Source organism: Mya arenaria, chromosome 7 (assembly GCF_026914265.1).
Source record: "Mya arenaria isolate MELC-2E11 chromosome 7, ASM2691426v1".
NCBI classification, from domain to species: domain Eukaryota; kingdom Metazoa; phylum Mollusca; class Bivalvia; order Myida; family Myidae; genus Mya; species Mya arenaria.
In genome coordinates this window covers 39,413,183-39,438,863 of record NC_069128.1, presented here as the reverse complement: position 1 = coordinate 39,438,863, position 25,681 = coordinate 39,413,183, and the positions used below count along the sequence as shown (strand labels likewise).

At 33.2% G+C, this 25,681-nt stretch overlaps 4 protein-coding genes across 9 annotated transcripts in view; 1 reads left to right on the top strand and 3 right to left on the bottom strand.

The window, feature by feature from the left end:
- The window catches only part of LOC128240617 (uncharacterized), a 42,642-nt gene extending 18,807 nt beyond the window's left edge, over positions 1–23,835 (bottom strand). Inside the window, exon 1 of the mRNA XM_052957316.1 lies at positions 23,697–23,835. The gene's annotated coding sequence lies outside the window, so the exon portion shown is untranslated. The remainder of the gene's footprint in view (positions 1–23,696) is intronic.
- LOC128240615 (uncharacterized) lies at positions 1,083–8,281 on the top strand. Of its 3 annotated transcripts, XM_052957309.1 has the most exons (8): positions 1,083–1,677; positions 2,263–2,355; positions 2,581–2,682; positions 2,998–3,105; positions 3,745–3,828; positions 4,358–4,451; positions 4,768–5,093; positions 5,397–5,537. In XM_052957309.1, exons 1-7 carry the CDS (start codon positions 1,300–1,302, stop codon positions 5,016–5,018), a joined length of 1,110 nt encoding a protein of 369 aa, XP_052813269.1. In that variant the 5' UTR covers positions 1,083–1,299; the 3' UTR covers positions 5,019–5,093; positions 5,397–5,537. The 3 variants fall into 3 exon arrangements, with proteins under 3 accessions (XP_052813269.1, XP_052813270.1, XP_052813268.1); XM_052957310.1 differs by lacking the exon at positions 4,768–5,093 and having other exon boundaries at positions 5,397–5,590; XM_052957308.1 differs by lacking the exons at positions 1,083–1,677; positions 2,263–2,355; positions 2,581–2,682; ... (1 more) ...; positions 3,745–3,828; positions 4,358–4,451 and adding exons at positions 6,532–6,718; positions 7,121–8,281 and having other exon boundaries at positions 4,962–5,093; positions 5,397–5,919.
- On the bottom strand, positions 9,229–9,999 carry LOC128240619 (P2X purinoceptor 7-like). The gene is made up of 2 exons (XM_052957323.1): positions 9,776–9,999; positions 9,229–9,570 (listed from the first exon to the last, which is right to left on the bottom strand). Exons 1-2 carry the CDS (start codon positions 9,979–9,981, stop codon positions 9,420–9,422), a joined length of 357 nt encoding a protein of 118 aa, XP_052813283.1. The 5' UTR covers positions 9,982–9,999; the 3' UTR covers positions 9,229–9,419.
- LOC128240618 (uncharacterized) lies at positions 12,948–24,320 on the bottom strand. Of its 4 annotated transcripts, none has more exons than XM_052957322.1 (7): positions 24,234–24,320; positions 19,144–19,209; positions 18,076–18,396; positions 16,972–17,067; positions 15,972–16,094; positions 14,690–14,781; positions 12,948–13,547 (listed from the first exon to the last, which is right to left on the bottom strand). In XM_052957322.1, the coding sequence occupies exons 2-7, from the start codon at positions 19,178–19,180 to the stop codon at positions 13,473–13,475; spliced, it is 744 nt and encodes a 247-aa protein (XP_052813282.1). In that variant the 5' UTR covers positions 19,181–19,209; positions 24,234–24,320; the 3' UTR covers positions 12,948–13,472. The 4 variants fall into 4 exon arrangements, with proteins under 4 accessions (XP_052813282.1, XP_052813281.1, XP_052813280.1 ...); XM_052957321.1 differs by lacking the exon at positions 24,234–24,320 and adding an exon at positions 23,677–23,804; XM_052957320.1 differs by lacking the exon at positions 24,234–24,320 and adding an exon at positions 19,782–19,921.
- Between the last annotated feature and the right edge of the window lie 1,361 nt (positions 24,321–25,681).

Below are 25,681 nucleotides of genomic sequence, written 5' to 3'. Positions count from 1 at the left end.
ATATTCAAACGGTCCATTGCAATATGTAAATGCCTTTCCCACTAGAAGCTGTGATTTCGAGTCTCCGCATAGGTTTTTAATCAGGTTTTAAACGAAAACAAGGTTATAAGAATCAGGATTGAGTTGGGCGGGCGGACAGGCGGGTGGGCTGCGTCAAACATTGGTTGCCACCCAATAACTTAAGCTAGCACTGATGGATAGTATTGAAAGTTGGTATGTACGTAGCTTATAGGAAGAGCTAGATTGGGATTGCTTTTTAGGGTGTTGGGGTCAAGGTCACTGTTGTAAAAATAGAAAAATGGTTTCCGCCCAGCAAATTTAGTTAGAATTGATCGGAACTAAACACATATACTTAATTAGAGTTTTTATTTGTTACGTCTCTTTCTGATTGCCCATATTAAAATCCTGGTTTCGTCGCATTGTGGCGCTTCTAATAATAAATGAACATGAGTACAATTTTCTCAAATCCATTTGGAACAAAAACCGCTCAAATTGAACTTAGTGTTTGCCCTACATTGCCAGCCAATCAGGGGCGCTAGATTTTCAAAATGTTTCGTTTCTTATTTGTGAAGAATCGTTACTTATTTCTGAAGACGATTCTTTGGGATTAAGTTAATTGCTATAACTGCACATGTGCATAAAGCCACGCCCACTGTTTGCATATGCAAAGGCGCAATTTCAGTGTCAACGCTGATTAAAATGACGTAAGAATATCTTGCATTGATTAACAGGCCCCATTTTCTCGAAACTTATAACAGGATTAAGCTAAGCTCACTATTTTTCTTTGTCTTTAATTCGCTTAATATTAATTTCATTAAGAACTTTTAGACTTTAAATAGGAATTACTTTTATGGTAAATACAATAAACCATATTTTATTTACCAAACCACTTTTGAGTAAGTGTTTTGTTTACTTGAAATAAGCTACTTAAGTCTGTTAAGCTTAAGAAGTTTCGAGAAATTGGGGCGTGGGTCTTTTTGACAGGCGCACGGCTTAATCTTAAAGGTACTATGCAGTGACTATGTCAACACCGTTGATTTGGCTTAAGATATGTCTATTTATAACGTCTGAACTGAAAATTCCGAACTTTTGCGAATATTTACGATGTAGTAGCCGACTAATCATATTCGCATATTGTACTTTTCCGATATTGTCCATCATCGGGAAAGTCCGGTTTCTCATTCGTAAATTTTCGTCGTGACGTCAGAGTCGTTACTCGTCTCCGCCATATTGTTTATTTACATTGAAAAGAACGAAACGGATGTTAGTTTAAGTGTGGAATATTAATTAGTGTAAACAATGGGACGGTCTCGGTGTTGTGTTGGGGGATGTAGCAATGTGCCAGGAAATGGAATTAGTCTGCACACATTTCCCAAAGAAGAGAAACTCCGGAAACAATGGATTCGTTCAATTCAGATGACTGGGTCTGAGTGTTCAAGGGCCGGATGGCAAGGTCCCTCGAAAAACGGTTCCGCAAATGCACAGCTTGTGTGTTCTGAGCATTTTGAGTTGACAATGTTCACGATGACTACCAGAACTAAATGGAGTCTCGGTCTAGCCTATAGAACTGCTTTAAAAGACGAAGCTATCCCCACATTTTTTGGCGACAAAATTAGGAAAAGCAACCTTGACCAAGTCCAAGCAAGACCGGTAGTGCGCAAACGAGAAGTGAGGAGGGTATGTTGCACATTTTAATATGTTAACAGGTTTATTTGACTTAATCAGTCAACATTTCAATTTAGCCCTTCAACTTGGATGGTTAGTATTTGTAAATAGACCTGAGCAGAACACTCTTTTTAAAATGTATACAAATTAGTGCATACTGAATGTATGTGCAAAACATGTATGTCAGGACTTATTTGTAATATTTTTTTTTATATAAATGAGTCATGAATAGACATACATTCATGAAAAAGCAAGATCTGACTGTACGATATGAAAACGGGTTATACTGCTACCGTTTGATTTAATCTGTATCTTCCAGAGGCTCTGTAAATAAAGGATGATGAACGCATTGTGTTTATTTTTCTCATGTTTTTTAGGCATATAAGATTAAAATAGTTGTAAACTTGCAAGTATGGTTCATAATTTGTCTTCCATTTACTGGATTATATTGTGGATATATAAAAAAAACTTATGGTATAGAAGTATTAGTGAAAGAACCTTGAAGATGCTTTATAAATGTTTTGACTTTTAACATCTCAAGTTTGAGTAAAGGGTTATTGTATATATATATCTATAAAAAAATCGCTTCCCCTTCAGATACTGAGTGACTACAACCAGAAAGGCCAAGTTGATAAATCAACTGCTGTAACGTATACAGATGCTGTTCCAGATTTATCTCCTGTTAATCTAGTATGTATTTATATTAGTATTCATCTGTAGGATGTTTAAAATTTCAATGGATTTTCTAGAGTTGTTTGGGATTTTTCCCTCTTAAATCATATACACCCACCATGAAATCAAATTGCAGTTTCATTTATGGAAATGAAGTGTACATGTGTGTAATTGTTTCCTTAAAAACTATTTGTATTGAGTATATAGTATCAATACTAATGGGCACTTTGTTCCTTTCATTAGGGTGACATGACCGCCAACCCTCCATCCACTGAGTTTCCAGTCGACGCAGCTGAATTAGACATGGACATGGAGTTGGACAACAGTAAAAGAACTGTCATGCAGGTAATATTTATTCAAACACTTATGTGATGATCATTTAAAGGCACTTGTCTTTAAAAAGGAAGGATTATAGGGTCAATTACTGATATTTACAGTGGTCGAAATTAGCACAAGCCAGCAAGGCCTGCACTGTTAAAATGCTTTCTGGGCTTGCTCCAAGTCTGAGTTTTATACAGCAGAGCTTGTTCAAAGATGTAATGCCAAGCAGTGATATGTGAATTCGGGCTTGTGCATCCAAAAGCCTTATTTCGATGACTCTATTTAGTGTGCAATACATATTTTTAAAAACATTTTCAACTATCAATGTTTTTTATGTAGAGCGCTGAAATACCACCTCCCGTTGACCAGTCTTCAACAGCAGCCTCAGCCCTTAACCTTCAACAAGACCTAGAAACTCACAGTACTGATGCTAAGATCCAGTCAAAGGTACATATAGAAAATCGTTGATTTGAAACAAAGACACCAATAAAAACAAACCTAATTATTATCAATTCGAGATGCTGATTGTAAAGGGACTATATACACCAGATTGGTAAAGAATCTTAGCACAAAGTCAATAATTTGGTACAATGTTTTACCCTTAGATAACACAACTGTAAAAAAAATGGACCATAATGCAAATAAAAAATCGAGGTAGAGACTGGTTTCGAACTGGTGTGGCCAAAATTGCAGTCCAGTGTCATATCCACTGTGCTACCAAGGCTTACCATGAACAATTGAATATCTGAGCTATATACTGAATTTGGTAATATCACGTGATAACATTGGCTAATCAATCATGCATAAGAATGAACTATGTGATGCATTGTACACATTGATACCATGTCTAAGTCAGTGTTCAACAAGTTTTCTTCTTTTTTTGCTATTTCATCATACTGTGTATATCTCCATTAAAGAGAATGTCCTCATTGTTATGTTATGTTCCAGTGTATAGTAAAGCAGCTTTGGCAATTACTTTTTAAAGAAGTAAACACCTTTATTTGTAAGTTGTACATATTAAAGGTATTCATATATGTTCATGTGAACATTTATTGTGACTGTTGGCATTACTATGTATTATTTCAGAAATCTTGTGATGATTCCCTGAAAAGGAACATGGGTAAACTCAAACATACAGAGATGAGATCAATGAATACCAGCAATAAGAAGGTAATGAATAATTTGATTATTGTTATCATTTTCTTTCGGTTTTAGCTTATGAGTTTATATGGAGGGTGTTACACAATATATATGTTTTAGTAGCACCCCTACACTTTCATGTAGACCAGCATGTGAACTACGATGTCTTCTTGTAATTGTTGAAAGCTAACAGATAATAAAATATTTCCTATACATATGTTTCGCTTGCATTTAAAATTTGTTATATGATTTCAAATACAAACAAATGTCTTGATCTTGTATTTTAAGCAATTTAGCCATATTTCTAAAAAAAATATAATTAAGGTTTTCATAGTAGTTAGAAGATGCCATTCTAACCAAGATTTTAGTGCCATGTGCCTTTTCCGCAGCACCCTGCCCTTTTACAACTTGAAATTACCACAAGCACAGCTGACATGAAGCCATGCTATGTTACAATTATAGAAGATAAAGTCCAAATAATGCATATTATTCCAGATAAGCTACAAACACTATCTGACTAAGACAGTCTACAATTTTTAACATGTCTTGTATTTTTCAGGCCTCATGTGCATGTCCAAAGTGTTGTGTAACAACTGCTGTCCGGGGTACCCAAGTGAATCGCAGGCCACCGCCAATTAAGCGAAAAACTAAAGGTAATTCTACTTGTGTAATAAAATCCATATTATGCAGCTGTCAAATTGCTGGAGGTTGAAAATCTGACTGCTTAAAAGTTTCATTTCAAAGTGCAGAAAGGTTTGTTACATTGATCAAGCTTTTATTTCTAATTTGGGATCAAAAGCTGGTTGTGTTCCACAAGTATAATTTCTTCTTACCTGACATTATTTTGTAAGAATTTGTTAGGTTTTCCAGATCAAATTTCACTTTAGTGATGGCATATTATGCAATTATGAATAAAGCAATTGGACTCAACATATGTATATTTACACATTTATCTATTCTTAAATTCAGGGACAGAGACTCTGTTGGAACACCACATCACATACTCCACCTCAAGTACCCAGTGCTGTGACAGTGACATTGCTGATGAAAAGAGCCTGACACCTGCCTGTCTTGAGGTCCCTCCTGCTCCACACCTTCTGGCTTTTCCATTACCAGCCCCAGTCCTCGCCTCAACTCCTGCACGGAAGAAGGGCAGGGTTGTTGTTGAATCAACACTCAACAAATCCTTCATGTCCACATCATCCTGGGGGATATACTGATGATGAAGCCATAGATCCGGACTATGAAACAGAAGCCTCAGTCTACAGTGACTCAGAAGATGATAACCCAAGGCAGTAAGTTATGCCTTCATAAATAAACCTGTTAAGTCTTTGTCATATATAACTTCAATATCAAAGCGCATCTTTATCATTATGCTATATCATTCCCACCAAAATATTAAGCCAATGTGAGTAGTCAAATATGTTGTAAATTATCCACATAGTGCTACTTGAATTGATTCAAATTACTTCCTAAATCACTGGTGCATTCAATTTTTTAGCATTTCTTGATTCCTCATTTGTCTGCAATTTATAAAAGCATAATGTATGCTGTCAGAACTGAAGATTAATTGACATAAGAACATTCATCTTTTTCAGGGCAGATGTACATAAGCAGAGGAAGTTTCTTGTTTTTGAAGACAATCTTTTAGAACTGTTCAACAGATGTGAAATGTGCCATCTCCCTACCAAAGGCAAAGTCTGCAATGTCCAGGGATCAGCTATGGCCATCAAACAAGTTTGTGAATGTGGACACACCAGGCGATGGGAGTCACAGCCCAAAGTTAGAGGTGTTCCTGCTGGGAACATTCTTCTTAGTGCTGGCATTTTGTTCTCAGGATGTTCACCTTCGAAAGTGCTGCGAATTTTTGATTTTATTAATGTATTAAGTATTAGTCTTTCAACTTTCTTTAGTCATCAAAGAACTGTATTGTGGCCAGCAATTGAGAGAGTGTGGACAAAGTGTAATGACCAACTGATAAGTGTCCTTCTAGACCGCGAAGAAGAGCTTGTGGTTGCTGGAGATGGACGTTCTGACAGCCCGGGACACTCTGCAAAGTTTGGTGTATACTCCATGATTGATATGCACACCGGGAGAGTAGTAGCCATTGAACTTGTGCAGGTTTGTTAATATTAATAAACTTTTCAAGATATTCAGCCATTTTAAGTCAAGCAACATTGGCTATCAAATGAGTGGTTATTATTGCATCATGTGTCTCTCCAAATGTTTGAAGTTATCTGCTTGGGGACATTGCCATGTATTTTGGGTCTGAAGCAAGATATAACATGACATAATAGTTGATCATACGATGCCTTCTGTTGTGTGTAAGGCCAATGCATGAATGCCAAAGGTTGATGTCAAACAGAATTGGGGATATTTTAGAATAACTAGTAATTTTGTTGACTTTTCAAGAGATGTATTCATTATTCTTGAGTAAGATTGACAAAACATTGCATATGATTTGGCAAGAACAAAAACATTCTGTAACTTGATAACATAATAGTGAAGGCTGGTGCACTAGTCCTAGTTTCTCAAATAAGATGATGGTAAATAAACATACAACGGCCTTTGATTATTACCTTTTTGCCTAGTTTACATGAGAATATATTGAATTAAAGTCCAGGGTGTTTATGTAAAAAATGTCTTCACTGGTTTAACATTTACATTGTATGAATATTGATACCACGGTGATTTAGCAACATGATAATTAATTATTTCTGCTATCTTTTTCAGTCCAATGAAGTGAAGTCAAGCTACCATATGGAGTTGGAGGGCCTTAAGAGAGCAACTGACAGTTTACGCAGATGTGGCCTGTCCCTTGCAGAAATCATTACAGACAGGCATCTGCAAATACAAAAGTGGATTAGAGAGAATTTACCTGGGACTGTCCATTCCTTTGATGTGTGGCATATTGGAAAAGGTAACACATATTTTGTTTAGCTGTGGAAACATACATGTATTACCGTATCTAGGGTTAAATCATATTGATTGACCTAGATTGTCAGTCTATAAGTCTCATGAATGCTATAATAGCATGTTGGAAAGCCCACCTACTTCTGACAAGTGCTAAAGATGAGCAATTGTTATTGTTCATTATCAGACAAAGTGTGGTTAATTTCAACCAAATTTTGCTTAAACAGTCACAATGGGGAACCAAAGGATCTCATTTCAAAACATTGTTTATTTCATAAAGAAGACTTTATTCTTTAGTGATCATTTCAAAACCAACATGTGATAAAAAACTAAAACCCAACATTTGGCTTATGATACTTTCCAAAAGTTTCATTTAGTACATATTTCACATACTCTTACTATGTTTCAGCTGTGAAAAAGAAGCTCCTTGCACTGTCCAAGGAAAAAGACTGCAACATAGTCTGCAAGTGGATGAAGAGTATCACCAATCACCTTTATTGGTCAGCCGCATCCTCCCAGGGAGAGGAGGGCTCCATGATTGCAGCAAAGTGGACATCAGTGGTCAACCATGTTCAAGACATTCACACTGGACATGGTGACCTCTACCAGCAGTGCACCCATGGTCCCCTTGAACCCCGAGAATGGTTAAAAAAGGGCTCAAAGGCAGCTGCCAAAATGGAAGACATTCTGCTAAACAAGAGACTGTGCAAGGACATCAAAAACCTGTCCACAGGATTTCAAACGTCAACACTGGAATCATTTCACAGTGTAATCAATCACTTTGCACCAAAAATGACAGCATATTCCTTTCACGGACAAATGTGTCGCCAATACTTGGCAGCCCTACATTTCAATGAAAATGTGCAAAGAGGTAAAAAAATATCAAAAAATGGAAAGTTCAACCTGAAGATAGTATTTCCAAAATATAAGGATGACTTTTCAGTCAAGTTTGTGAATGATGAAATGACCTTTGGTTATGTAAAGGAACTTCTTGACATGTGTATAGAAATATGTGGTGAAAAAAACAAAATGTCAACCCCAGCCCCACCTCCCCTCACATCAGGGAAAAGAAAGCCAACCAAGGTTGAGGTAACAAGGTGTTTAGGAAAAAACAAAAGGTTGAAATATTAGTGTAGGGGAAATAAGAAACAACATAGATTGTGACTGTTTGAATATATCCCAAGATTTGTCAACAATTTGGCATTTTCCTTTTTCAACAGTACATGTATAACCTGTATCATAATTGAATATTATTTCCTGTAATGGTGGTTGTTTCTGTATATATGCATGTATAATCTAATGAATCTTTGTGACAGTGGAATGTTTTTTTGTATTATACTTTCACTAAAGTTTTGAATATTGTTACTTAAAAATAACTTTATAGTATCTGTATAATATTAGCAATACCTTTTTTTTTTCTTATCCAGCCTCTTGATCAGGTTTCAAAAGTTTAGATTGATTGTTTTCCTTTGTTAAGTGCATGTTTGCCATTCTAGTCCTTGTTTTCTGTTACTTCAATGCCAGAGAATTGTTGTACATATCATTTGGTGCTTTTATTGTTTGAAATAACAATCATCCTTAATATAAATTACAAACCTAAACCCATACCACATCTTATTTTTCTTTTAGTCCCCTACCGGTTTCATCGGACGGGGTTCAAGGTTTACCCTCAGTCCGCCCACAAAAATCTCAGTCAGGCAATAACTCTAAAAGTATTAAAGGTCAATGATCTTAGTAAGTGGAGAGGCAATATGCATGTTAGTTTAATTTTTTTTGTCAGACAAAGTTATGGCCCTTGATTTTAAAACTATAGCCAATTTGAACCTGTGATAGGGAAAAAAAGAATCAAAGCCAAGTTAAATGAAACATATGTGGAAAGAGGGCAGTTTGTAGATAATACACATTTGTTTATTTTTTTCTTCAGGTAAATGTATGCCGAGTTATGGCCCTTGACTTGAAATATAAAAATATAGCTGTTGATGGAAAAAATGATCGGTCCTTGGAATACTAAAAGAGTTCTCTAGCTAAGTTGATGAAACTTGGTATGTGGATAGATAGTAATATGAAGATTATGCACGTTAGTTTATTTTTTCATCAGAGCGAGTTATTGCCCTTGACATTAAAGATATAGCCAATATGTTCCTGTGATAATTCAAGAAGTATCAAAGCTAGTTCATGAAACTCAGTTTGTGGATAGAGGGCAATACGTCAAATTAGACAAAGTGATCAGTCGATTTTACAGCTAAAACTGTTGCATTGCGATGGATAAAGTTTAATGTAGTTGCCATTATGTCCCTATCACATGGGCTGGGGCGACTCAAACAACTTTGAATTATTTGAAGGATACATGTTAAAGTGCTCTTCTTCAAATTACTTCCACTAGTAAATAATTTGTCAGACAGACCCTTTAATTGTTGTCATTACAAGCTTTACTCATTTAACTAAGGAGTGACCAAAACATGACACTTCAACATGGAACAAATGCTTCATGCATATATGATGGATATTGAATATTGGCATGGCCTTGCACTAAGGAATCATTTTCGTAGTTCAAACAAATGCAAAAGTAATCCAACCTGTCAAACATTTTATTTCAATTGATTCATCACAAAAAACACAAAACACTTGTGGTAAAATATTGGAATAGTAAAATTGAAATCTGACACATAAGTAGCAAACAATATGTCGCAAACATCTGTCATGACTGCCTATGAGTCCTGAAATCCCTCATACTGCTGTGATGGAAACTGCGCCCTAATCCTTTGAACTGCACATGATGGAAGTAAAACACGCACCTCTCTTCCCAAATATCCCCAACACCATCTGACAAACTGGCGATATGCCACATATCTCTGTTGCCTGCAAAATACGATGTCAAACCAATGTGAAATTATACAAGTAACTCCCAATTATAGGGGGGTAATTTTTATATGCGGTTATTGATGATATTAAAACAAAATGAAGTTCTAAGAATATCATGTGATAGCATTCTAGTGACTGACAGAATGTAAATAAACTTTGAACCACATGCATTGATTATTTCTTTTATACAACTAAGACTTACTCATTATCTTCCTGTTGCGGCACTCCATACTGCTGTCTGTACTGGTAGTATGCAGTCTCTAGCACATAGCGGTCAAGGCAAACAGTGCCAAACCCGGGGTGGTCTGTTATACATTCAATGTCATGGCCTTCTTCATTGAACACATCCAGTTTGAAGTTTGTTTGTTCAACATCACGGCAGCATACCGATTCTCGCTCTGTATGCATAGCACTACAGCTATTGCATCTGCACCTAAAACAATTAAATCATCAAATAAACTACAAAATTACTATAATCAAGTTCTTTTGCTGGATATGGGAGTATAAATGATAATCTAGATTAGAAATTTGATGTACAAAATAATTTATAAACCAAGCAATAGTTATGAAAATATTAGTACAGATAGTCACGTTCATGTATTTTCAGACATTTCAGTTTTGACAAATGTTGAATTACACGACATTCTTAATTGTCACAAGAATTACAAAATATAAAAACAGTGACACTGAATGACTTAAAACCAAACTTGTATTCAAATTGAATTTGCATTTTAACATTTTTGGGTATCGATTCCGCATAGATAAAGAAGTTCAAATTAAGTTTAGTAACTTTAGGTTACCAGTTCGTGTTGCCAATTCGATTTCCATCATCTCCGTCGTGAAGATCTAGACGATTAATGTCGTCTTCAATTAAATCATCCCTATTTAATGGTTCAAACTGATATGGAACAATGTTATTTTCAGCGTCATACGAGCTAGTATCCGAAAAATCAATCGATTCATCTCCGTCAGTTGTGTAATTCTCGCTGTCAGACATTTTGGATACACGACTGTGACGTCACAGTCTGATCATCGACTTCGCACTTTTCCGGAAATATTTCCGTCATTTTCCGTTCAGGTATGAAATGTAGCGTAATATACCGTTCGGAAACAGGTAAAATGATCGTAAATTTTCGTAAGAAAATTACCAATCAAAATATGATGCCGAATAGAACCTATACCGAAAAGTTTAAAATAAGGCTGCATAGTACCTTTAAAGCTAATGCAATTTGAGAGGGGTTAACCTTAAGTCGGTTAAAATTTATAAAGTAATTTCTTCGTGAATAAGAAACTCCGCTCCGCTTCCTTAGGTTACTTATTCACGACGAAATAACTTAATAAAGTCTAACCTATACCAAGAATCACCTACGCTTCTACCAACATGTTATCATCGGGTATATTTCGATTTTTCCAAAATACAAATGAAAATCTGCGTTTCCATGTTTTAATCAAGATGATATGAAAATATGAAACTGAAAGTAGCAGTATTAATCAGAAAACTTTGTTTACACAAACAATGTTTAAAGTTGGCATTCCATTTTTTATTAAACATGGTCGAAATCGACATAACCAGAACATCGAGCAAACAGAGTTTGACATAGCAAATTTCGACTGATAAAACGTTATTGAGAAAAAAGTTGATATTATTCAAGTTGGATCACGATACAAGTCTTAGCAGTAAACAGTAAAACCACATATTAACACTTAATTTGACTTAAACAGACTTAAAAACTTAACAATATCACACACTTTAAGGCTGATCACAGAATGGTTTAGTCTTACACTGTACACTGTACATGCTTTCTTTAAAGCGTCTAGACACCAGATGACACAATTGCAAGAAAAATGAATACAAAATAACATTGTATTGTCAAAAAACTTACATAAAATCGATATCGTTGTGTACAACGCTTTGAATCTTACTACATTACTCTATGATGTATCACATCTCTTACGACACATGCATCTTTCGCAGTTTTTGCGTAGTTTTCAAATTCGATATTTCCTGGTTTTGTCTACCACGTAAATCCCAGTAAATTTAGAAATAGCGTCGGAATATCTATCTGTACTAATCAGACACACACTATGTTTCAAAACAACTCTGATGGTAAAATGAATATTACTATTATTATTCCAATCATTTGATATTTGCGCTAGTACATTGACAGTGCTAAATACATTTTGTTGAGGTGGTGCGGATAAATATTGCAAAAAATATAGTACACCAATTCATTTGAAAAACAATGGACATCCGAAAACAGGCACGTCGTAAGCGGGGATATACATATATTCCATATACATATTTACAAAGTTAAAGTCTACAGAAAAAATAGTTGCTATGACAACCGACAAACAAATTACATCTTGCATTTCAAATTATCAATGAGGTTATTGCAACAGATGACGAAATAAAGATACACTATTACTCCCAAACAAGATTTACCATATTTGATACAATTATTTTAATATATCAAAAAGTATGAATAAATAACGAAAACAATGTTTTTATGAAGGATACAGAGTTTAATATGAAACAAAGGTGCAGAAAACACGGTATTTCTACCTTATTAGACAATAGACGATTGCAGTAATTTTTAGCACTCGCCAATCATTTAAGATTTTAATGCGTTTTTAACTATTCAATACATGGTTACAATCATGTTAATATTTTATCAGTAATTAATATTTTCCGTAAATGCATTATCAAGGAAGTAAGAAAATGTGTATCACTCACACACAATGATGCTGAAAACATTTGCGTTGACACTACAATTTCTAAAGGAAATTGAAGTATCAAGATAATTAAAAGTTTCGTATGAAATATTGTGTACACATGTTAATATCATATAAATTAGTCATCTAAATTGAAGCTCTAAATAAAATTGAAAAACAGAGAAGAAAAAATGCATTAAATCAATGAGGTTTTATTTAAAGCTGCACTCTTACAGACATACCGTTTTTACAACTTTTTATTTTTTATCATGGGAAGAGCAAATATTTGCCTACCTATCTGCAAACCAATGATAAAAGACTGCTGACAAAAGATCAGATCGCAGATTTTCATATTTCCGTTCGAAAATTATTGTTTTATGGCTTAAACCGTTACTAACGGTTTAAGAAAAATGCCTAAGACATCACTTTTTAAACTTGAATATAAAAATCTGCTATCTTATTTTTTATATTTGTCAGCAGTCTTATATAACTGTTTTCCATGCATTTTTGCAAAAATTGGATCGTTCCAAGACAAAAAATAAATAGTTGTCAAAACGTTCAATCTGTGAAAGTGAAGCTTTAAAAGTACTGTATTCAAACTTAATATAAATAACTATGATCACAATATAGTATAAAAACTACGTAAAAAAATATATTTTCGAATATTTCTTACACAGCAGCCTTTTTGCAGAAAATACGTATCTTCATATAGATAGATAGGTTCATCCCAACCCGAGCGTAGCGTAGGATAATTTGCGGAAACGAGTCTGACACGAGCGGCCGTGGTAGATCTTTTTTCTCCCACCTCAGTTAAACAAAATAAAACTAAAATGTTGTTTTCTCTCGCTTGAACCAGTTTGAGCGTACTGCGTAGTGAAAATAGTTCGCGTATAGATATGGGATAATTTGTGATTGCCATAGATATGCGCGCAGTGATTCAAAATATGTTAATAGTAAAATCGTTCTTCAAATAGTTCTGAGGAGAGTTCAACATTAATCATTGAATGCAGCGTAAAAACGTTTTCTACTTACCTCGGATGTGAGAATAAGTCATCTAACAACGTTAATACATATATGCTATTTTAGTTTATATATATACATTTGTGTGTTATTCAGAAGTTGTAACGTGCAGTTTCTTAGGAGCGGTCTGAGTATCGGTCTTGCATGTGGTCTCTCGCGGTTTAACTCTAGTTTTCACCACCTAGCTCCACCCTAGCTTCATCGTCATCAGTCTGAATATGTTGTCGGTTTCCGTTTGCTACCTGCATGCAAACAAAAATCGTCATTAATTAACAAAAGTACGGCGGGTGCTCCTAAAGTGGCATCTGGCGCATATTATTTAAGATTTTTCGTGAATACGAAATAATATCGTATATGCAGGCAATTTTAACAACAACTGTCCCTCAGGCAGAATTATTATGCTCAACGGCTATTTTCTTGATAAGAACATTTGGTAAGTAATTGTCCATTTTATTATCTTACATAAGGTTGATAGCACATTTTAAGTACAGTTGTGCATATTGTTTAGAAATATTAATGATGAATAAGTACGATTACTACCATTAATCATTTGTAAACAAAGGTGTTAGCTCCATACCCCACCCACTATGAAACTTTCAAAGCTGTGTTTCCTATATCTTATTTCATAGAAAATACTACGTCAAAGGTAAGTCATTTTAAAAGCAGATTTTCAAATGAAATGTATTAATTAAACACGTGAATGTAAAACGGGTTACTTCCATTGTGTAATTTATTTATAAGTTAAAATTGATGTTACTTTTTTGTATCAAATCAAATGTTTAGATTTGAAGAATAAGTCCTAAAAACTTTGTTCTTATGTAAGAAACAAACAAACATACAAGTAACACCACTGATTGCTATCATATTCTCTAGTGGTCTATAAATAATTGTCTCAGAATTTGCTGATTTTGGCATCAATAACTTCCATTTAGTCATATAAGATAACTCACAAAAGAACATATCTCAATTGTTTGGAAACTGGCGGCAATTGAATTCATTATACTGTACAGTAAAGTAACCATAAAACATTTATTTTTGAACATAAGTATGAAAGATTGCGCTATTATTCGATTAAGTCATAAAACATATAGAGTTGAATTCTGGTGTTAATTGGGAATTTTGGTTTAAAATGGGGGTTCTGGTGTAATATGGGAAATTTGGTGTAAACTGGGGATATTGGTGCAAGAAATGGCCATAGAAATATATTTCAGTGCTAAGTTAAAATTAACATGATTTCCCCCCGAAAAGCATAACAGCCGGAAAACTTGTTTTTTTTGCTTACGTCATAGTTGAATGATTGATTTCATTACCATTTCAAATCCCACAATTATTTAATCTAAAGTTAAAACAACTTGTTTACACAAAATGACTATAAAATACATACCTGTGTTTTACAAACAATCATTACTATCTGTGTTGATACCGTCAGTAGCTCCAAAACACAGAGGAACACGATATACCACGGAAACAGCTCATCTGAAACGGAATAAAAAAAACGATTACTGAATTAATAAGGGTGAGAAATCACGTGACTTGAAAGGGCTTCGCACATGGGTCACCGCGGGTCACAACCGATGTAAATAAGCAAGTAAGTGACGTTAATTTCTAAATCACGCTTTTGACAGAAAATATATTAACTTATTGCTTGGCCTAATAAAGACTTAATTGCTATTATTTGCTTCTAAACGTGTGAAATATTTTTAATTTGCTTGTATTTTAATGATGCAACCCAAAATTTGAACACGGTTACTTCGTTCTACTAAATTCCGTCAAGTTGAAATTCTTATTTGATGGTGTATTTTTAGATTAAAAGGGCCACAATATAGGATACACTCGATAGATGCATTTTGTTCAACTTTAAAGCATTAAATAGATATTACGTTTAACTCATTTGACATTAATGATCAAAACCAAAAAGAGGATATGGTTTGTGTACAAATAAAAATATATTAGCGATATATTGGCGCCTTTTTAACTGGATAATCTGTGACAATGTAGCTATTAGTTGAAGACCCATTTATAAAAGCTAATGTTTATTTAACCTGTAAACAAATCATGTATATATATATATATATATTGCTTTGGACCTTCAAGTAAAATTACTTAAAATGTATTAGGCGTTGATGCTGTGCCATTAAACGGGGTTTATGTTACTTTCGACAACTGTACTTGTTTCTGTAGTTTTTCATATAAATATTGCATATATCAGGTGAAACTTGTATTGCGCCTCTTTGAATATAGTCTAGTCAAACAGCTTTAAGATCACGTTCAAGTTCTTTCCCTTGATAGCAACCAGTAACAACGTCCGGTGATAGAGGCAGAGAACACGTTCCTCTAGTGAGCCTCGAACCCACAATGAGTTGTCTGTCTATTTTAATTAAACAACCCGCTGCCACTAGACAGCTCCCCTTAACTAACCCACATTTAATTAGTTTTTACAATTTTGATTGTACAATAAAGTGTTTATAATTATACCGGAACGAGCTAAATTGCTCTCTGTACTTAACATTTAATGTAAAATAGAATCCAATTATTCCCAAACGAGCAAAGACATATTCTTTTATTGGAATATGGAATAACATGTTTATAGTATACCTGAGCGAGTCAATTTGTTTTTATATAATATACATTTAATCGAAAATACAATAAAATGTATATATGTATACCTGAACGGGTCAAACAAAACCATGTCGAAACAGCACTTGCGATAAACAGGAGAAACGACCATCCCAGGCAGGCGCAGATCCAGCATGCTGTACGATCTCCTGATTTGTCTTTGCGCCTAAAATCTATTAAGGTATCTGATGAACCATTAAGCGAAGTTATAACTAGATAAAGTTAATTCTTTATGATGACGAATGGGCGAAATGAGCGTAAGAGATATTACTTTATGACATCTAACTGACTTAGAATACAACCTCATTGGCTGATACATTGTCAACGCAAAATCTGACGCAGTGGTTGTGTATCGGATGAGTTGCAGTAGGCGGACCTTTAAACACCCGCGTTAGTTGAAATTCTTAATGATTACGTCTAGAACTTAATGATTGTCTATCTACAAGTTCATTGGCTAGTTGTATGGAAAAATGAAGGTTGTATTCAAATGATTGTTTGGAGCCATTGGCAATCATGTTAAATTTCGACGCCTGGTGATCCTATATAAATTTATGCCGTATTATTTGAAAGGGCAGCGCTTGCTAAATACTAATTGATGAATGTAATGATCGAAAATATATATATAAGTTATTGCATTTTTTTATTTCAACAAAAATCGGACGTTGTATTAACTGTTTTACAATCGCAAAGGTAAGAGATTTGTTTGTTATATTTGTTTCGGTATATTTTTTACATATTCCTTTTTTAAATGATACACTAACTATGGGGTCTTCCGACAACAAGATTTCACATTATTGTACATCGGATATTTCAAGAAGAAAAAATGACTATTGTCTTGTATAGAATTTGCGTTTGTAACATTCAAACTTTATATATCATGAACAAAATAAATATTTTTATTTGAACAGACCTAACCACCTTAAATAGCATTACCTTTGCTCATTATGATTTACAAAATATCCTCATAAAGTGTTAACGTTTTTATATGTATGCCTTGTTCAAAGAGTCCATCATTGATGTTAAGAACAACCAATTAAAACAAAGTTTTACCTCTGTAATAGCAAACGATTGTCACTATACTAAAAACTCCTGGCAAAAAGCTCAGAATTGTTACTCCAAAACCCACAACTGCCTGTTTCCATGATTCTGAAAAAGACAATTAACAGGAATGGAGGTAACGCAAATACAACTAATACCTGTTTTATGTACACATATTTTAAAACGGCTATATATATTTAAATTTCTACATCGAAATGTGCTTTGGACAATCTGGAAGGCATTAAGAATGTACAAAGGTTGTAATGCCATCATGTATTGATAAACTACTAGATGCTTGTGGTCTGTGTGTTGTTCTATTTACAAGTACGTTTGTGTCTCTCGATCAAGGTCGCTAGGTCCCTACCTCTTGCCACTAAACATGGTTTATATTTCGAGGGGTGAAAGCAATAAGGTTCCATCTTCTTCTTTATTGAATGTCACTTAGAACCTTTTCACATTCACCCCTCAATATATTGATAATACAAGTGTGTGCTTTGAATGGTACCTTCAAACTTAAACATTTCTTATTACTTATTACAAACACCGAGCATGTCACAATAGACAGGACATAAGGCCTATGAAAAAAAGCATCACTTAAAACAAATCGGAAACAAATTCCTAAAATATATATAGCAAACACAATTCCGAAACAAAGGCACACAAGTCTATGTCATCATAAAGCTATAGCGTGTTGAAATAACGGCAGTCGTAAATTGTTAACAATTGCAATGTGAAACAGGCAATGAATCAATCATTTGATAAGTTTTGCTACCCAAGTTACAAGTATGCAGGCTTTTAATGTAAATAAATACCATCCCTATGATAACGCAACTTGGCCATGACTCGGGCACAATTTGTGGAGTTATAGCGAAACTTGTTCTAAGTGACAATAGATAAAGAATCAGATAGAACGTTTTGATTTCATATTTCGAAATGCACTTCATGTTCATATTGTTAAAACGGAAAAAGACTTACCGAACCAACGTCTGAAATTAATTTACCAGGCGACTAACTATTTAGTGATTCATATACACTTCTATTATAACTTCGTCATAGAAATTACGCAACAGTTGAACTTGGATGGATTCCAAATCCGCTTTCAAGATAGCAACATACCTGCGGGTTGAATGACAGTCAAAGTAATGGTATAATTTCCTTGGCCAGGGACAGAGCAAGTGTAATTCCCGCTGTCATCAAGGGTCAGATTCATCAGCAGCAGAATGCTGTTGTCAATTCGAATCCTTGTTGACATGCTGAGTGACCTTGAACTTAATGATACAGATGTGTCTTCTCCATGGTCCACGCGGGTTTGCTTTACCCACGTTGGGTATGTGGAAAGGTTTTGAATACCACATGTTAATGTAACATCCTGTCCAACCATTTTGGTTACGGAACTTGATTTCGATTCTCCATAAACGGCACCAATCAAAAAAGTAACTGAAAAAGATCGACAAATCGATTCGGGTTGATCGTATTGTACATGTGTGTTTCAATACTAGTGGCGCATGCTAGCATTTAATGTATATGTTATTAAGTAAGAGAGATAACGCTGGGCAAATTATATTATTTATGTGCTTCGCAACAGGGTTTATATTTAAATGTTTAAAGTGACACTATTATTCAAAATTAATACATACACATGTAAGACAAACATAAATTTTGAGTGATTAACCTTTAACTACTTTCTAAATAATGCATTTCTGGAAAATATCAATTACTGATAAAAAGATTGTAATCGTGTATTTAATCGCTAGAAACGCAAAAGAAAAAAATGATTGGTGAGTGCTTAAATATTCTTGAGAACATATAGCCTTTGTATACTGTGTAAAAATCTTTATAATTTATGATTATATTTTGGTCAACTGATAATTTTGTTATCGTATGGGCCTATAACCGCACCTTGTAATATCACAATGTGAATAAAGTATATAGTGCATATTGTTGTTTCAGTGTAAGATCGTAATATGTTTTACTTCATAAAATATTCATAAGGTGTGCATATGTCTAAAACGGTTAAATTTGTATATAAAAAAGTGCGTCAAATAGAATTTGAATTTGAAAGCGGGCTTATTTCAAAACAGTGAAAAAATCATTTTTAATTTATAAAAAATCTCTATCGATCACATAGAAGTATACTTGTATACTCAATGAATACTGTTCTGAAAGAAAATGTAAGATAAATACCAAGCAATACTCCAGATGCCGCAGTCATGGTTACCATTTGCTGAAATACTGCCTGGTGCTTGAGTCCTATGAAATATATAAACACATGATATGACATCAAACGTGATTAAACAAATATTATCTTTCGTCATACAGAACCTTTAGTGTGGCCATCTGTGTATGGATTATATAACGGTTGTGTTTGGATAAAGGCATACATATGCTGATAATGACAATATGCTGAAACTGTTATAATGGTATTTAATTTTAAAATTTAAAACTTGTACATTTTTATGCGAACACATTTGATAATGTTGCACCCAGAAGATGTGTTTATGAATAGCTTATTGTGTTTCCAAATCGTTCTGTTTTACATTACGTCATGTATGATATTATCAGTTGCAATTTTATGATAATCTACATCAATACTCATGGTTTAAAAAACACTTCTGTATTTTAAAATATCTATCCGTTCTACTACGATCAAATACAAGGAACCTTGAAAATACATAGATATATTTTTAAGAGGCTAACTTCTATCATTTTCTCTTATTTTTGTCATATCTTTCATAGCTTTTAATTTTTTGAATACATTTATTTATCGCAGATATTGTATTAATCGTTCGGTAATACCTTACCTTTTAAACTTTATTTCATACCTTAGTAGTATAAAACACATGTAAGATCCATTGAATGACAATTGAAGCAAATGTTTTTAATTACAACCATTAAGGGGTTTATCTTAAAATCCAATGGAATGTATTGTTTAAACTAGTTTAACTAATCAATTATATAATTGCAATGGTTAGCTTTGATATTTTCTGAAAAGTGGATGACCTAAATTACGTGGTTCTTAAATAATCATTTACGTCAAGTATTTATTATTACTTAGGTTTATTTATAGCGTTATTTATAATGGCTTAAAAGTAGTTGTTGAAAATTCCGCAAAATGAGCATATGTTTAGCTGAGATTCACCATTGAAGCTATATATTTATATTATTTTATTATTAGTATATAAAACAGTTAATTTATTCATCTTAAAATCCAATTAAATGCACTGTTTACACAGAAAGCGAAACAGCTTTCACTTTACTCATATTATACGTTACATGATTTAAATATAATACTTAATGCGATTGCATACAAATCTAATAATTAAGTAAAGCTTAGATTCGCCTTAGCAGATCTTTACTGATTTATTATATTTTAATATTTTGCAAGTTCAGATAATGGTTTTATCTGTATGTTTTTTCAGTTATTATATAATACTAGTTTAAAAGTTACTGAAAACTTGCAAAGTATTATTCTAGTATAAGATCTAATATCGAAAGTGAGATCAAACCTTCACATCAATAAAATATAGTTATTGTGGAATTCCGCATTCGTGTGATATTGTCATTGTGTATTTTCAGCGAAAAAAGGTAAATATATTTACTAACTAGGACGATGTACATGAGGCCAAATTGCGTTTTGCGTTATTCAATGTTAAGGGATAATTTACAAGGCGTGTTTATTACAATCTGAAAAACTGATTAATGTTTTTAATTTGCATGGTGTTGTATTACTTATATAAACACGGGAAAATGAATTTTCAGATTTAAATGATAAATCTAACTGAACTTTAAAAAAACAAGTAAATTCTCATCAGGTGGAATTATAGTTTATATTAGAGCTGAATACGTTTGAAAGAATAATCTTGTTTTCAAATCATATTATATCATTGAAATTCTCAGCTAACAGGATGTGTTTAGAACATGTATTGTATAATTGTTTATGTTATGTTGTTCCTGAAAGGAGTTCATGCAAAGAATGGTCATATTTTTTATAGATTACGCAATCGTCTGTTGGGATATGAACGCGTACACTTCAATTTTACCAGACTTTGTGCCCAATGAAAATAGTAAACATATTGATTATTTACATGATGGGTATATGACTGATACAGTTAGTCCAAAAGGTTCTCAGGACAAATGCCGCAGTAATAATAACGGCTTTATTTCTCTTGATTTATGTTAACAGACTGGTATGCAAATTTTGAACGGAGGATGTGAAGAAGATAAAGAAGGCAAGTTTTCCTTTGTTGGGAGATCCGGGACCAGTGTAGTTGATTATGTTATTGCAATGACGAACATATTAAAATGTGTTGATAAAATTTATGTTGAAGACCTAATTATTTTGTTTGACAATTGTCCATTTAACAATTGTAACACTGTAATTGTTAATGACCGCGTATATAATGACACAGTTTGAATTTTACAGCATAAATATGTATAGGGTAATGACAGTATACACACTTTTAAAACATTATTGGTATGGAGGATGTCATCAATAGTTTAAATGAATGGAATCATAGTATTGTAAACAGTATTACATCTTATGATATCGATGCTAGTAATTTTTAGCTGAATGCTATATATTAGATGAAGTTGTCCCCGCGTCTCACGTTATGTGAGAATTTATAATAATGACCCTCGAGTTGAGTGCAATTAATCACATAAAGATTAGTTTAATACTGAGTTTGCTGAGAAAAGAGATATATTTCATACTAATTTAAATATGTACAACAAATTCAAATCAGTTGAAAACAGGTTCTTGCTAAGTACTACAAGATCAGATTAGAAGACTTATTTAAGAAAACATAGGCTTGAATATGATAAGTAACAAACAAACAAGCTCGAGCAAGCTAGATTTAAAAATGCCAAACTGTTTTGGAATATTCTTAAGCAGTCCGTCAACGGGTGCACAGAATACTAAAATCACTTTGAATGCTTTTGAGCAATATTTTAGAAGTGTAAATAATCCGATCAATGCATTGTTTACGCCAGACGAATATGTTGTTTATTTTTGAAACGATATGAAAGAAATATATCAAGCGTTGTGTTCGAATAATTGAATTAATCGATCATGATCGGAAAGCGTTGTCGTTCGACCACAAAAGAAAGGTAGCATTAATAATGAAAATAACTACTAGGGAAATAACATTACTCAGTACTGAAAACTTTTCACACGAATGTTGAACAATAGACTGACTGACTAAATGTATTTCGTAAATACATCTTGTATAAATCATTATGTTTAATATTTTTTGTGTTGCCATCTGTATATGCATTATATTGTTTATGGTTGGCCAAAGGCAAGTATATGCTGATATTGCTAATAAACTGAAACTGTTTAAATGATAATCTATTTTATTCAACGAGTGAGAAACAATATTCATGTTAATTTGTTGAAGGAAAGATGAGAAGTTTTCGAATACTTTAAATCATCATCACTAACAAGTGGATGACGGTGGAGTAATAGGCAGCTGTACGTTTCTTAAAGGCATTTGGCACGCGACAAGTAATTATATATTGTACACTGTCTAAATCTACCGACTCACCTAAAACAAAGCAGCTGACTGCTTAAACATGTATACCAAAATAAAAGCAGATTAACAAAACACCTGATCATTGCAATAACAGAGATACACAAAAAAATCAAATGTTTAAGAAGGTTTATATTTTACTTATTCACTCTGTGAAAATGTCTACATCGATTAAAAGGTACAGACGCCTTCAACAATAACAAAAGATTAAACTACTTACTGCAAGTAATCCGAAACTGAAATACTAGCGTGTGGCATAGACAACACTCTTATATATCGAGTGTTCAAATGTAAAAGGTGCCAACTTTCAATTCCAACATTTGGAGAAAAGTGGAAAAAAACGAAAAAATTGAAATCCCTTCTTTTGCCATTAAGTATATGGACTTATTTTGTCTAGTCTAACTAGAATAATTATCGCTTGTCACGTCGTGAACGTTAGAAGACAATATATACAGTAAAAAAACATTATATTTGCACTTTTGTAAAGAGACAAATGCCATTAGATGGAAATGTGTTAGAGTAAAAGGCGCTTAATGTAGTTGGCACTGTTCAAATTAATTTCTGCAAGAGGTAAAAGTGCCGATAGCTACTTTTGCCGCTATAATTTTTCATCAAGTTTGAGTAATTTTAGAAGCAAAAGGGGCCAAATGCAGTTTAACCCTTTAACATATTCAAAGAAAACCTGACTACTATAATACCCATCAAAAACATTAATATTTCTTTAGATAGAATAACAACCAACATATTTAGTGGGTCCCTTTATTTTAATGATTAATGCATTTTTTAACACAATAAGAACTGAGGTATACTTTAATGAGAATAAGCTTACTTCGTTTATTTGTTATGCAAACACATTTGATAATGATGCACCCAGAAGTCGATGTGTTTATTAATAGCTTGTTGTGTTTCCCAATCATTCTGTTTTAAATTAAGTCATTTATGATATTATCATCTGCAATTTTATGACAATACATTAATACTCATGGTTTAAAAACAATCCCGTATTTTAAAATATATATCCGTTCTACTACGATGAAATGCAAGGAACCTTTAAAATACATAGATATATATTTTTGAAGAGGCTAACATCTACCATTTACTCTTATTTTTGTCATATCTCTCATAGCTTTTAATTATCTTGAATACATTTATTAATTGCAGGTAAAGTAATCGTTCGGTAATGCCTTACCTTTTAAACTGTATTCATACCTTAGTAGTATAAAACGCACGTAAGATCCATTGAATGACAATTGAAGCAATTGTTATTAATTACAATCATTAAGGTGTTTATCTTAAAATCCAATTGAATGTATTGTTTAGACATGTTTAACTAGTCAATTATATAATTGCAATGTTTAGCTTTTATATATTCTGAAAACTGAAAGACCTAAATTACGTGGTTCTTAAATGATCATTGACGTTTATTATTACGTAGGTTTATTTATAGCGTTATTTATAATGGCTTAAAAGTAGTACTTACTGCGTTTGTTGAAACTTCCGCAAAATGAACATATATGCTAAGTATAGCTTAACCGTTAAAGCTATATCTCCCTATATATACTGAGCTATATTGATTTTAAGAATCGTGCAGGTTCAGATAAGGTGATAATAAATAAAAAACAAACAATGATCGATTCATTCATCTTAAATCCCGATACAATGAACTGTTTGAACAGGTTTGTGGGAAAGCGAAACAGCTTTCACTATGCTGATATTATATGTTCCATGATCTAAAAAGGTGCTTACTGCGATTGTGTAAAAATCCAAAACATGTACATCGAGTATAGACGATTTAAAGCTGCACTCTCACAGATTGAACGTTTTGTCAACTTTTTTTATTTTTGGTCTTGAAACGAGCCAGTTTTTGCGACAATCCATGGAAACCAGTTATGTGAGACTACTGACAAAATGATATCGCAGGTTTTAATATTTAAGTTAAAAATGTTTGTTACTTTTTTCTAAACCCGTTAGTAACGGATTAATCCATAAAAGGGTAATATAAAAATCTGTATTTCCAGAACTTAAATAAAAGGCTTGTGGCATAGACAAACATTCAATAAATCACATTGATCAGTTGCAGGAATTCCAAGCCTATAATAAATAATCTAAGTCGGATAGGTATCATCTGCAGGATCCCAGGAGGTTTAAAGCTAAACGTATTTTCTAAAAATGTGGAACGTTATAATACTCGGAAACATCCAAACAGGACGTTGATTGTGTTTAAAACTACATATGTGTTAACAGTAACGCAATGCGTTATAACACAAAGTAATAACACAATAGAAATATATTGCTAAGTGGAAGAAACAAGTGAAGGAAAATATATCCGAAAACTACAATATGTATATTGGTATTGGTGCAATACTCTAAGCCGAAAATGTTCCCGTGTATTCTAAACAGAATGTCATTCGAGTAATATGTGCAAATGACTTTTAAAAATTCAAACATAATTGGATGTCAAGAAAGAACAATTGTTTCGGTATAGGAGCCTAATGCTTACCCACGAGTTTAAGACCGTCGCCAGGGTAACGTCGACTTGGGTATCTCCAAATACAACAATATATTTCGCACGGAACTGAATTACTTATAATTAGTGAGAATAAGCTTAACTTGTATATTTTTCTTGCAAACACATTTTGATAATGTTGCACCCGGAAGTGTGGTGCTAATTAATAGTATTTCCTATCATTCTGTTGTACATTACGTAATTTATGCTACATATTATCAATTGCAATTTTATGATAATCTATATCAATCTATATCAATATTCATGGTTTAAACAAAAACACACTTCTGTATTATAAAAATATATATCCGTTCTACAACGATCGAATACAAGGAACATTGAAAATACATAGATATATATATTTGTATAACTTGTCAATTATATATATGTAACTGGTTAACTTAAATTACGTGGTTCTTAAATGATCAACTATCAATGGTAAACTATTGATTATAACGTCGGTTTATTTATAGCGTTATTTACAATGACTTAAAAGTAGTAAAAACTGCGTTGCTTGAAAAGTAAGCACATGTTTAATTGAAATTCACCTTTCAAGCTATATATTTATAAACGCTGATCTACATTGATTTCAAGAATCTTGCAAGTTCAGAAAACGTGATAATAAATAAAAAAAGTTAGTTTTATTCATCTGAAAATCCACTCAAATGAATGGTTTACACAGAAAGCG